Source organism: Notechis scutatus, chromosome 1 (assembly GCF_049901735.1).
Source record: "Notechis scutatus isolate UNSWTSFEM ecotype Mainland chromosome 1, rNotScu1.2, whole genome shotgun sequence".
In the NCBI taxonomy this organism is placed as follows: Eukaryota; Metazoa; Chordata; class Lepidosauria; order Squamata; family Elapidae; genus Notechis; species Notechis scutatus.
In genome coordinates, this window is record NC_142009.1 from 246,144,663 (window position 1) to 246,159,057 (window position 14,395).

At 36.2% G+C, this 14,395-nt stretch overlaps 1 protein-coding gene across 10 annotated transcripts in view; it reads left to right on the plus strand.

The window, feature by feature from the left end:
- Positions 1-14,395, plus strand: part of AMPD3 (adenosine monophosphate deaminase 3) — a 47,806-nt gene that overhangs the window by 29,535 nt on the left and 3,876 nt on the right. For all 10 annotated transcript variants that reach the window (XM_087950941.1, XM_087950943.1, XM_087950940.1 and 7 more), the window contains 6 exons: positions 2,826-2,989; positions 4,804-4,930; positions 8,327-8,490; positions 10,031-10,151; positions 12,245-12,418; positions 13,524-13,634. In XM_087950941.1, the coding sequence (XP_087807067.1) occupies positions 2,826-2,989; positions 4,804-4,930; positions 8,327-8,490; positions 10,031-10,151; positions 12,245-12,418; positions 13,524-13,634 (861 nt within the window). The remainder of the gene's footprint in view (positions 1-2,825; positions 2,990-4,803; positions 4,931-8,326; positions 8,491-10,030; positions 10,152-12,244; positions 12,419-13,523; positions 13,635-14,395) is intronic.

Below are 14,395 nucleotides of genomic sequence, written 5' to 3' on the forward strand. Positions count from 1 at the left end.
TTCAATACTGTGGCCCACATTTTTTGCCCAAATTATCATGCACTCCTTGACCGTCTTCCATTAGTGCTTTTTAAAGTCATTTTTTTCCTGAACATTTCTGTTCCAAAAGTTTAATCCTATAAATATGCCATCAGCTGGTGTCTTGCATAGACCATTTACCTGCATATCTTAATGTGAACTATTCTGACTGATGAATTTCTCACGTATTTTTTCCATTGTTGTAGATAATAATGAAATATTTTTAATTATGAAAATAAGCTTTCTAATCCAATTGTATTGATCTCTAGATACCTGAGGATATCTAAGGATTTTAAATGTTTTTAAATGTTAAATGTTTTTATTCTTAAATGTTTTTATTTGAAAGAGAAATACAATTAAGCATTAATATAAATTAATTTTTGCATTCTGTGTGCATAAATTAGGGTTAATGTGCATGGGATTGGAATCAAAGGACATCCTTGATCTACTGTAAATATTTGAATAAAGGGAAATGATGTACACATACATGCAATATATAAAAATCATACATAAAATGTTTATAAAGTTTAAATAATACACCATTTTATATTATTCTAGTATAAAAGTATTACCCAAAGCAAAGTATTACCCAATAAATGATTTGAAATATCCGACTAATCTGTTCAGTTCTTCAAAATTATTTTGATATTAGTCTTTAGAGGTTAAGCCCATTTAGATCTCATTTTCAACAGTGAAAATGTATGTCTTTTTTCTGTGAATTATGGATTGCTGAAATGCTTTCTTGCATAAATTTGTGGACATTCGTAAGTGCAATTAGAAGACAAAATTGGACATCCTGACTTCATTAGGAAAACCAGACTGAATATAACAGTAATTACATGAATGCTATTTCAATTCACATAATTAGCAGCATATCTGTTTAATATTAATTAACAGAGATGCTGTTAATTATGAGGATGACATTTATTACAAAATGAAAGAGTATAGAGTAAAACGAAGATGGGATGACTTCAATCTCATGTGTTTTATTACTCTTAATTGGAATCCATATGGTTTGTGGCTAATGGGTTTTGAATTTTACAGCTCGTTGTTGGTAGGCACTGCTGAGAGGGGTGGTTTCCTACAATGCCTATTTGTTCAGGTCATGGAGGCACCACATCAACTGTGCCTGAAGAATAGGAGTATCATGTCCAAATTGATGCAGGAAAAAAGATTAGATCTAATCAATTATCCAAAGAGGTGAGGATTCCCCTTCACTGGATATTGCTACTACAATCAAGTGGGGAGTGCCAAAGTTCTTTAGGGTTGAACAGCGAGATCACCATTGCCCAGGGGATGGCAAGTTGGGGATTCCTTTTATATCCCCATTAAATTGTCCACTGAAGTGGTTACCCATTTATTTACTCACAGTCGCTTGATTTTGAACTGTTGGGTTGGCAGCAGCTACAGTGTGTGATGGGAGCTCCTCCCGTCTCACAGCAGTAACTGGGTCTTGAACACGAGCCTGCTGATCATCAGCCTAGTGTCCTAACCTAATGAACTACTGCCCTGGATGAATTGGATAGCCATTATTTTGGGACAGATACATCAGCAAGGACAGTCAAGGAGGGGTAAGTAGCATCACACCTCACGACACAATTCTGCCCTTTTTATACACATATCACGATATTGCAGGCACCTGTGAAAGGAATGGACTTGTGTTGCAATGGTTCAAGGCTGCTTTGGTTATTTTGATGAAAGCACTGGGTTTTGTGGATGCCTCTGATACAGAATGCTTTAAATGGGACTCCTACATTGAAGGACTTGATGGCATCTTCCTATACTTAAGTGCTTTTATTGATAAGGGATACTGAATTATGCTGACTTGTTTAAAAACCAAGGATATGACTAGATTAGAAGATCATGATATATTCTGATTTTTTAAAAGGTAGCCAAACAACAAATAGATCCTGGATAATGTAATGGAAAGTACTCAGTATAGTTTCGTGTCCTGGTGCTTACTTTTATTGTTAACACTGATCACATTGATTGAATTTGCGAGTCTCAAAAAGCTTGGTCTGTGGTTTCACAGTTACAGATGCAATCAACTATTAACTTGGTTTGTTATGCAGAGTATAGAACAGGGGTCCTCAAACTTGTACTTTAAGACTTGTGGACTTTTACTCCCAGAAGGCTGGAGAATTCTTGGAGTTGAAGTCCAAAAGTCTTAAAAGTTGGAGACCTCTGGTATGGAACAATATAATGCAGTTTCTGGATCTCCTTGTCACCATCTAGTGGTCATCTGGTAATACAGGTGGAATAATTCTTCATTCATAGATTCATGATTGGGGTGAATGTTAAGCAGGATACAAAATCTGTAGCTAATAATATGGTCTGTGTTCCTCCTCTCCCCCCAATCAGATTTCAGCAAAACCCTGATATCCATGTTTAAGAGAGATGAGTTCTTCACCTCTTCCAATTAGGTTTCTATGGTGGAGAGATTAATTCTTTCTTAACAAAGTTTAGAAATATATATATATATAGGAACAAATTTAAAGGCCTTTCCCATATTGCTCACATTTCTACATTTCATGACACTGCAACAGAAGAATGCTGAAGTATTTAGAGTTTCAAACACTGTGGTAAATATTATATGGCAGGGAATTCTATAACTTGCAAAATTAAAAAACTATCCTAAGTGGCATCATTAGGTCTGTAAACACTTGGGGAATTTGAGGTGTTGAATACAAAATGCACTGTGATTAATTGTCAGTAGGTGTGTTTCTAAGTTAGGCTCTGCATGTAAGACTTTTTGATGAAATGTGTTTGCTCTAAACAGAAAAGTAATAATGGCTTATTTTGAATAGGAAGTTGCCCGTGAACTAGAAGAAAGTAAATATCAGTACACAGAACCTCGGCTGTCTATTTATGGGCGTTCCGCAGATGAGTGGCAGAATTTGGCTAAATGGTTCATAAGGCACAAAGTTTATTCACCTCACATGCGCTGGATTATTCAGGTCCCAAGAATCTAGTAAGTAAAATAATAAATAATACATTATTGGAAACAGTTTCATGTCTCTTTTTTCCAGTTCTTTAACAGAGAGTTGAGGTTTAAAATATCCTTAAGTATAAGAAGTAAGAACTTCCCTTGCAACAATGAGGAAATTTTACCACAATGTGGTTAAGTAAATAATCTTGCACCATGACTGTTACCACACTATATTGTGTGAGGCCATCTGGAGAGTTCAACAGCTTCAATTAATTTGCCTGTAAGAACCAAATATGTTGCTTTAAAAAACTGTTGAGGACTATACTTTGGAAACCACAACGATTTGGGAGATAAAAGGACTAAAGAAAGCAAGGCAGTGACATGGCATTTCTAAAATGGGTGGTACCAGGAAGTTTGCATTTTAGAAGAGATGGTATGGCTTACTTCCTCCTTCCCTTCCTTTCTGGTATGTTAAACCTGGGAGATTAGCACAAAACTAGCAGCATCTTAGCAGGTTACTTGCATAATTTGATGACCTCTAATGTACACGGGAAGCAAAGATGCATCTCCAAACTCTCTTCCTTCCTATATTTAAATTGCCCTTGTTATTCAGTTGCTTCCACAAATATTGCAAAAATGACTCATGTAGGAAATTTCGGAGAACAAGCAGGTTGATGCAATTTGGGATTGCCAATATAGCTCTTGCTCAAAGGACAAGTGGCAGCTATGGCTCAGGTAGTCTTTGCACAAATCTGCCTTGTGCAGCCCTACTGCCCTATCCATAATCCATTACTGCCCTACTCATGGTCACTCAAGCCTTGATGACCTATTGTTTGGATGACTGCAATGCACTCCCTATGGGCCTGTCCTTAAAGATCATAGAGAAGGTTTAGCTGGTCCTATGTATAGTTATAGGAGTATTTGGGTTTTCCTATATAATATCACAGTTTCATGAATCGCACTGGTTGCAAGTAGGCTTTAGGGTGCAATCTAAGGTGTTAGTTATTACATACAAAGCCTTTTGTTGCACAGGAATTGGTTGTATATGAAGCTCCCCATCTATAATTACTTTTATGTATCTGATACATCTGTCAGGTTGGGCATGTTCCAGTTCCATTACTTAAGCCATGTCATCTTGAGGAACCCAAGAGATGTGCTTTCTCTGTTGCTACATTTCCCCTATGATTTCCCAATGACATTTGGATCGCCTTACCTTGCGTACTGTTTCCACCCCCAGGCACAGAGATAGGAGGATTTGTGCCTATCTTGATTGTTTTGTTGATTGTTTCTTGTTTCTGATTGTTTTGAAATTGTCTCTAGCCCAATATGTTTTATTTAATGTTTTTATTACTATTTGATGTTTTTAATTTGTATGATGCTCTGAGCTGTACTTTGATTGGACAGCTATCTAAAATTGATCTAATAAATATGGTATATAAATAACCATATGCAATGTCTTGCAGAAATGACCCTAGGATTTTGCTGAAGGTCTCTGTTTGCATAGGAATGGGATTGATATGAAAAGTACACTTTTATCAATTTTTCCCATTAATTTAAATTAAAGATTAGAGATGGTTAGCAGTAACATCATAATATGTTATTAAATAATAATATCATTTGAAGGGTAAAGCTAGAATATTCAGAGCATTTTCATGTTACATTATTCAAGTATTATTTTGGTTTTTTGTTGTGTACTTTAAAGTGATTGAACTAAAGTTGCTTAGGGGTTTTTGCAGCCAAAATTCAACTGATATCTTTGAGGGAGAGGCAAGCTTGAACAAGAATACCTATTCCTGAAGTAGACCATATCCCAAGTAAGCACAATAAAAATATTCAAATATTTGTTTTCCTCCCAGTGATATATTTAAGGAAAAAAATATTCTGCCTAACTTTGCGAAAATGCTGGAAAACATATTCTTACCTCTGTTTGAAGCAACCATCAACCCCTTGGATCATAAAGAATTACATCTTTTTCTTAAATTTGTAAGTATTTGACTGTTCTAGTATCTAGTATCTAGTATCACTCTGCATTCTTCTTTTATGTGTTTTCAGAAACAAGTTCAGCCTTCAAAAATAGGCTCAAAATGTTTGGGCACTAACATGAAATCTTAAAAGCCAGATAGAGGAAAGCGAACTAAGATTTTTAGTGAAAAATGCACCAATCCCTTGCATAGAGCTTTGGAATATATTGTTAAAATAGAATTGTCTTATTCTAATTTACTGAGGGACTGTGCAGTTAATTTAATTCTTCCCATATATTTCAGTTTGGATGGATAGAGTATATTAACTGGCTCTCCTTTTGATGTAAAGGAGAGTTTGGTTGAATAGGAATTAATTCTAAAAAAATTCAAAATCTGGCATAAAAGAAGACATTTTTAAGCTCAAATTAAATCTGCTAGCATCTTAATAAATAAGGAGTTCAGTATCAACAAATGGAAATGTGCTTTTCTAAACTGAGAAATAAAAATATGAATCTATAGTATGGTATGATATTAAATGAATAATTACCGACTAGAGTTAAAATTGATGTCTAGACAGGTGAAAGAAACTTTGTCTGGTTTCAGTATTTACAAATAACAAACTCCCTGCATGATAAATTGGGATTCTCATGTTAATTGAGAAAATTAACTACTTAATATCAAACAGAATGGGAAATCTAAAAGTGGGGATGAGAAATAATTATAATCTTTTAAGTAATTTTATGATAAAAGAAAATATTGATATTGGGGAAATATCTAGACAGAGTAAAATCTGAACAAATTTGTTCTGTAAATATCTGTTAATCCTACAAAATACAATATGAATTGCTTTTTAATCAAGGCACTTATTCTGGCTACAGGATTTAAATTTGGAAATATAGAGCTATAGGCTCAAAATATTTCATTCTGTATATGGTGGGGTTATAATAATTTTTTATACCTCACTTTAGATACATCTTATACCCACACACTGTTTAATATTATTTGTAATGTAAGTAGTTTAATTATTAGCAGGAAACTTTGGCAGAAAATTCCCCATCTCATTACTCCCAATTCTAAAGGAAGAAAGCTGAGGCAGAAGTTGTCTGGTAGCCTCAGTGACCCTGAAATAGGTTGCTAGTATCTTGCTGAGATATCACAGCAAGTTGCAAATTGGACCAGTTAACCCAGATGATGAACCAGTTAGTCCAGTATTTGGCACAAGCAATGCTCCTCTACTCCTTCCAGCTTAAAGTCCCTACAGGTGTTGCTGATGAGAAGAAGTGCTAGGATACCAAACACCTGCTTTTTTATTTAACAAGCATGCTCAGATTCCTGGAAGATTTAGTACCATCTTCCCTCAGAAGCAAATTCTACATCTTTCTAAGACCTGGGGGGAAATTACCACTGACTGATCCCAATCAGAATTTATAATTAATCGGTTATTGCTGGGTCTGTAAAATGGGCAATACCTTGTTCTGTTATAGAATTGCCCGGATTTGGAGAATTATAATAATAATCCCCTGCAAGGTGAACAAGTGATATACTATCAAATTCATCAGCTACAATGGAATATATGTGTATAACCACATATACTTGATTTTCAGTTATGGCCTGAAATGAAAGGGACATAACAGATCAGTAACTATCAGGTGAAATATCACACACATGTATTCTGCAAGCAACCCAGAGACTTTCAATGTATTAATCTAATTTGGCTTGAATATCAGTCAAAAGTTTGAAAAATTATGAGAGAGTAAGGTTAGGAAACCTAGATGCCACTCTTCTTTCTTATTCTTGCCTCCCTACAAATATTTGTATATAGACTGTGCAAATTGAAACTGTGCAGCTGGGAACCAGCAGAGCTCCATTAAACATTGCCAGGACATAGAATAGGGCTGTCAAACACCCGGCTCGTGGGCCGAATGCGTCACGTATTGACCACACCCACGGCCAAAGGGGGGGAAAAGTCCTGATACATCGCGTGACGACGTGAGTTGGACATCCCTGAGATAGAAGGTCTGGATCTAGTTAATTTAAATATAACTATCCCTCTTTGAAGCAGCAACTAAATCCAACTTGAAAAGGGGGACATTTTATAAGTAAATCTAATCTTTTGAAAAATAAATATGTTACAGCCTCAGGGAGATTGGGATGTCCAGGAATGAAGTATTGCCCAGATTCATCATCATAATTTCTTAAGAAAGGCAACAGCCAGCTCTAGTAAACTTCAGTGCACCAGCAACATAGCAACACATATATACTTTTCTCACCCAGCTATTGATTCCCTGCTTCAATTGAAAGGATTAATGCCCAGCTCTTATTCTTAGGACTCATATCTGTGTGTACTACATTAGAGAAGGAAAATCAGACAATTTACAAAGACTCCAGCTTAACATATTCACTAAGAAGTGAAGCCTGGAATGTGTTAAATGTGATTCATACAAGATTCTATGTGAAGTTTGATTTTTGATCTTGCATTACTATTAGGATTTTGGCAATATTTTTATTTATTTCCTCAGTAGATTTTTCAATAGTCTTGGAAATGGAGTGCCTTTAGACTCAAATATGTGCATTCATTGGAATCATGATAACATAATTTTGATTGCCCCAGCATACAAGTCTCATAGTCCCCTCCATTTGAATCACACAGCAGAGTTGTGAGTTCTTGTTGTTAGAGCTCAGATTCCCACAAAACACCTTTACCACTTTAGATTATCTGCCTGTTATTCTTCACCACAACACTCCTATTTTGTTTGTTTATTTAGAAGAATGGATCATTGTAGTTCATGATTGTTGGTTCTGAATTTTATAACATTTAAGGAAAACTACCTTCTTCCTATCTTTCCTGTGATGAGAGCTTCAGATTTTAATTTACATAAAAGAAAAGAACAAATATTTAACTGCTTTGATTCTTGTTACGGAAACGTTGAATACACAACAGTGTCTTTTGGCCTCTAGATGGTGCCAACAATTTTAGTCTGCATTCTAAAATATAGTGCCAGATTATCCAGTGCACTCTTTCTTTTTGCTTATGCTTATATTCATTTGGATATATGTGTGAACATTCATTTAATTTTCAAGAGATAACCGATCAAAAATTATTTTGTGTAGTAGTTTTAAGAAAGCATTAGGTTATGTAGTACCAACAACATGGTAAAGGACAATAACAAAAGTAGGATGCCTTCATACCTAATTATGGAGATGCAAATTAATCACCTTATGATGGTTACCCCATAATGGCTTGCATCATTATCACCATCATGTATATGTCATCTAACTCCCAGAAATATTTCAAAAAGGATTTGGGACCTTATGATCATCGGCAGTTTAAATTTTAATTTGTAGCAATTAAGTTAGATAATTCAGAAAAGCATATATACATTATTCATACAAAAATCTGTTTTTATTGAATTCTTAGGTGACAGGGTTTGATAGTGTGGATGATGAATCAAAACATAGTGATCACATGTTCTCTGAAAGGAGCCCCCATCCTGATACTTGGATTAGTGGAAAAAATCCTCCATATAGCTATTATTTGTATTATATGTATGCAAACATCATGGTTCTCAACAATCTTAGAAAGTAAGTAGTAATATTTCTATTTCCCTGTTTCTGTAAGTTTGGTAGAAAAGTATATTTACATCATGGTTTCGTAAGATAAACAAAAATGCATGTAATTTACCTCCCTTCTCCCTTTTAAAATTTATTTTGCCTCCTATCTTAATTATACAATGAAGACATGCTGGAGTTCTGCACATTTCCAGGTTGACAAATTCTGCTCTGGGCATTAGGATTAGGCATAAATTGTCCTAATGATAAATTCCGTTACAGATGCTAATCATCTTTTGGAGGTAGATGAACAAACAAAAAGTAGGATATCTTATAACTCGATGAACAAGTCTTTCTTAACCAAAGATCCTTAGATGTTCTTGGATTATGATTTGTATCACCTGTGAGTTTGATGGGAGAACTGGGGTTAGGTGGAAATGGAGAGATTTTGATTACAGTCTGAGAAACATCAAGGCAGAACATGGTTTTTTTTTTTTGTTCCACAAACATCCTTTTGTTAGGTAAGGAGGAGATAACTTTCCAGACTGAAGATCATCAGTACTTGAAGTATGCATTCTAATTTTCATTTTAATCTCTTTTGTGATTTCTGTATGAAATCACTTTTATAAGCTTTAGCAATGAAGCGGTATCAGCAGAAGCTCAAATTTCTGCATTATTTGTGACAGCGGATACGTAGAGTAATTTTCAGCATTACTTCTGCAGCCAGAGTGCTTAACGTTGTAATTACCAATCTGTAGAATTGTGTCCGTGACTACACAAGTGACATTTCTCTGCCTTGCCTGGAGCCATTTGTAGTTATCATAGTAAACCTGTAATCTGTACAAAAAAGAATACAGATTATTCATTCTCTCACAGGTGTTTGTTTACAGATCTGCTCACATACCAATTAAGCACAAAATCGGATTGCAAACACAGTGCAGCCTGCCGATTTAGATTGACTTCAGTTGTATGCAACTGGAGAGAAAGGGTGAAATTAAGACATTTAAAATGAGAAAACAAAGCAAACAAGACTTTCAAAGTCTTCTACATACAGCCTGTTTAGAGAGGAGCATTTAAGTCTTGGTAAAATATAATATGAAATAAAATAAAACTAAGTTTCAAGAATTGAGACAAAGCTGTGGTCACAATATATTTGAAGCAGTTTAATCTCTGTCGGTGCCACGAAACCTAGCCTACTGGCAGAATTATCCTGCAATGAGTCATTTGAGTCATAAATACCTGTCTAATGAAATAGAGGATTTACCTTTGAACGATTCAGCTAAAACATTTTTAATCTGAAGCCCAGCAGCCACTGAACCCCTTCTACCCTCTTAGTTAACATGACAGTGTTTGTAAGTCAGGCTAGCTTAGGGGCTACCCAGGCTGTGAGGAAGGGGGACTTACCTCGGAATAATTTAATATACTGTACATATTGCTGCCCATCAGTGGCCCATTGTCACAGATGCATATTTTTTGCACTTCCAGCAGCCATTTTAAGATGTATCATTATGATTGGTCTTGGGGTTTCTGAATGGTCGGGTATGATGCTAATTGCATTTTAAATTGTTTATAGGGAGAGAGGCATGAGCACCTTCTTGTTTAGACCTCATTGTGGAGAAGCTGGATCAATAACTCACCTGGTGTCCTCCTTTCTAACTGCAGACAATATTTCCCATGGATTGCTCCTAAAAAAGGTATAGTAATGGTTCTACTGCAGCCTCCACCACTCTGTTGTTTATCATTCTGACAAATGACTTCTGCTCCTAGAATTGTCTGGGACTTCTGAAACTGAACTCATACCTTTGGGAGTCATCAGATCACTGAAAAACTCTAATAGAGTTTAATATGGAATGGAATGGAATGGAATAGAATAGAATAGAATAGAATAGAATAGAATAGAATAGAATAGAATAGAAGAATAGAATAGAATAGAATAGAATAGAATAGAATAGAATAGAATAGAATAGAATAGTTGGAAGGGACCATGGACATCTTCTAGTCAATCCCCTGCCTAGGCAGGAAACCCTACACCACTTCAGACAAATGCTTATCTAACATCTTTTTAAAAACTTCCTTGTTGGAGCATTCACAACTTCTGGAGGCAAGTTGTTCCACTGATTAATTGTTCTAACTGTCAGGAAATTTCTCCTTAGTTCTAAATTGCTTCTCTCCTTGATTAGTTTCTACCCATTGTTTCTTGTCCTGCCCTCAGGTGCTTTGGAAAATAGCTTGATTCTCTCTTCTTTGTGGCAGCCCCTGAGATACTGAAACACTGCTATCATGTCTCCCCTAGTCCTTCTTTTCATTAGACTAGACATTCCCAGTTCCTGCAACTGGGAATAATTTATGATACTTATACAGATAGTCCTCTACTTATGAACATGGTTGGGACCAGACCTTCTATTCCTAAATAATGCAGCCATTAAGTGAGTCAATTAAGCAAATCATATGGTTCTTAAGCAAATCGTGCAGTCTTTAAGCAAATCTCGCTTTCCCCATGGACTTTTCTGGTCCGAAGCCCCCTGGGAAGATTGCAAATGGCAATCACTTAACCTGAGTCACTGCAACATCATAAATACATGCTAATGGCCAAGCGCTTGAATTTTGGTCACTTGCCTGGAAACATTACAATGACTGTAAATATGAAGTCACTTTCTTCACTGTGAACATATTTTGAAGGATTGTTAAATGGATGGATATAACTTGAGGACTACCTGTATACACCATGGCAGTGTATGGGATCTATAGATCTCCATCTTAAGGTTTGCTATACACAAAGAAAGATGTTTATTATCTGTATGTCATACTGCTCTGCATTTTAGGATTGTTGCCTTTTTAAAAAGACCTTAAAGTAGGGGCCTCCAACCTTGGCAACTTTAAGACTGGTGGACTTCAACTCTCAGAATTCCTCAGCCAGCAAAGCTATACACAAATAAAGCTGGCGGAGGAACTCTGGGAGTTGAAGTCCACAAGTCTTAAAGTTGCTAAGGTTGGAAGCCCCTTCCTTAAAGGAATCACAAGGCTACTAGATGCGGTTCTTAGGGAAAGCATGCCAGGTCCCCAAGCCTGTATAACTCTCATAGGACCGTCCTGACTAAACTCATGTGGGCTTATTGCTGAAAGAATGTATGTGTCTGATTACTACAAATGGGAAGCTTAAGGGCATATTTACTGGTTGACATCAACGGGATTTATAAAAAGCTTAACTTTGAGTTGGGTTTGGGTTTGTGAAGCAGTTCTCCACCAGGTGGCAGATTTCAATATAATTCTGACACAAGCTGTTCTAATTGAGAAATATTCTATTTTATTGGACAGCAAACATGAGCTTCCTTAAGGGCTTTTTCCAGACAGTTGTATTTCAAACGATAAACATGTAACTGCAACAGTGTTCTGGTTGCTTGTTGATAAATGGATTGAACAGGAAGATCAAAAGCTGATTTTTGAAGCGGTAGCTTGTACTAAAGGCACAATTCAATCACCACTGACGGCAAAAAAACCTTTTATTTCCCACTTCAGCTAATGCAATAATGTGTTTTAACCTCTCAAATCTCTGTTTAATTTTCCATTGTAAAAATGCATTTTTAAAAAACAATACATCAATGCAATGCAAAATAAAGGTGTATAGTTGTGTATATATAATAACTCAACTTGTATAGTGCCAGAGGGCCAGGGTCAGTTAAAGTTTCCCAAGCTGTAAAAATGGTTTTCCATTTCCTCTGGCTGAATGTTTCCTTTCCTGTTATCTCTGCGTGAATGAATAATGATTTTGGGTGTTGTTTTTGTACAGAGTCCAGTTCTCCAGTATCTTTATTATCTTGCACAAATCCCCATTGCCATGTCTCCTCTTAGCAACAACAGCTTATTCCTGGAGTATTCAAAAAACCCACTCCGAGAATTCTTGCACAAGGGACTGCGTGTTTCTCTGTCCACAGATGACCCCATGCAATTCCACTATACCAAGGTAATTTGCATGAAAGCAATTTAAAAGTTTTATTTCCATCTGAAACCATGTTAATTTAAATGTTTTCTTATTAAATTCAGCAGCAACTCTCCAATCTTATTTATTTATTCGAAAGCAATAGCTTTCAGTTGTCATTTCACTTCATTTAGGAGGGCATAGAATTCTATTCACAGTTTAATCATTTACTGTGTTTGAATCCTAAATGTTGCATCCTGAAACACTTGTAATGCTCACAAGCCTTTTGTTTCTCAAGCCATTCTCCCTTCTCCCATCTGCTGGGTACTGAAGCATGGAGAATGGACTCCAATCTCCTAAGTCCTTTCTTTCATGTCATTTCACCATTAAAAACTAGAATGTTTGAGTTTTGCAGGACTTCTTTCTGCTGTAGTCAGTTTTCTTTCCCATTTGTTTTCTGCTTCTCGTAAATGTTTCAAGGTTGATGTCATTAGCACCAGTCCTGTAGCTGGACTATGGGGTGTACGTGTGAATGTGTTGTCTGGTTTGAGTATTATCAATCCATGAAAATCTAAGAAGGAAAATGACCAATTTTCATAAAGAAGGGTGCTTGCAGAAATACATTTCACTGTGTAATGGCTGGAGTTTCCACCACTCTCAACAGGCTACCCAGCTCTGAAACTATAAAAGTTGGATCTTGCCAAGTATGATGAGAGGCATCTGCTGATAAAAGGATGAAAAGATGAAATTTCACCAATTTTTCTCTGTTTCTCTGAATACTTAGTCCTGCTTCCACTATTCTGGTGACATCCTAGAGCACAGGTGTCAAACTCGCAGTGTCACGTTGCCGTCACGTGATGTATCGCGATGTCTTCCCCTTCGTGGAGCTGGAGTGGGCGTGGCCTGCACATGACACATCTGACCTGCGGGCTGCCAGTTTGACACCCCTGCCCTAGAGAAAGTTTTCAGGGAACATAGAGGACAGCAAGGAAAGAAGAAAATTAAGGAAGAAAATAGAAGAGCTTTGCAAAATTAAGTTTCCTTTTACTAGAAATGGTCCATTTGCTTTCAGGAGGCTATTGTTGGTGCAAAATAAATACATAAATATATTTGATAGCAAATCATATATTTTTTGTGTATATAATTGAAGGAAGCACTGATGGAGGAATATGCCATAGCAGCCCAAGTATGGAAACTGAGTACTTGTGACCTATGTGAAATTGCAAGAAACAGTGTACTACAAAGTGGCTTGTCACACAAGGTAAATTTACTTTGTTCTTGTAAGCACCAGGCATTTGAAGATGTAGGGAACAAACTAGGTGGTACACTTAATATACTGTATTTTTATTTTTATTTATAAAGCCACCAGAGAACCTGATCATCACACATAATAGGAACATTTTAACTAATTATATTTTTTTCTCTAATGGTGTTTTTCCTCAAAGGACAAATAACCAGGCTGAAGAGATATGGTTTTGATGAATATGTGGAATAGAAGTGATTGAATTCTGATCCCTTGAGCTTTGTTTACAGCATTGATTCACCTTTGCTACTGTAATACTTGAAATAGAAAAGATGACATGAATCTACAGATGGGGCATTGTGGGAGGGGGAGGAAGTCAGAAAGTCCCAAACAAAGAACACAGTCATGATTGCCCTCTTGACTTTTTTCACACTTCCTACAGGTGCCATTGTTTACATATAGATTTAATGTGTCCTTGATTTCTATCAGATTTGTCCAATTTACTGCATTTCAGATCTGTTAGACTACTCAGAATCCCCATCCAGCTTCATCAAAGGCTATCTGGGAATTTTGGGAGTTTCGGTCCAATATATTTGAAGGCATAGTTTGGGGAAGGTAGTGTTTCACTGATCTCTAGTTAATTATCTAGTGTACTGTTGGAGAATAAAATTATAAAATGCCTGTTAGAGAGCAAAGGATTTCTTATTTCTTAAGGAAGCTGCTACATGAAGTTACAAGCCATCTTTGTATGTTAATCAATTTGGTAGCAGATAAAAAGA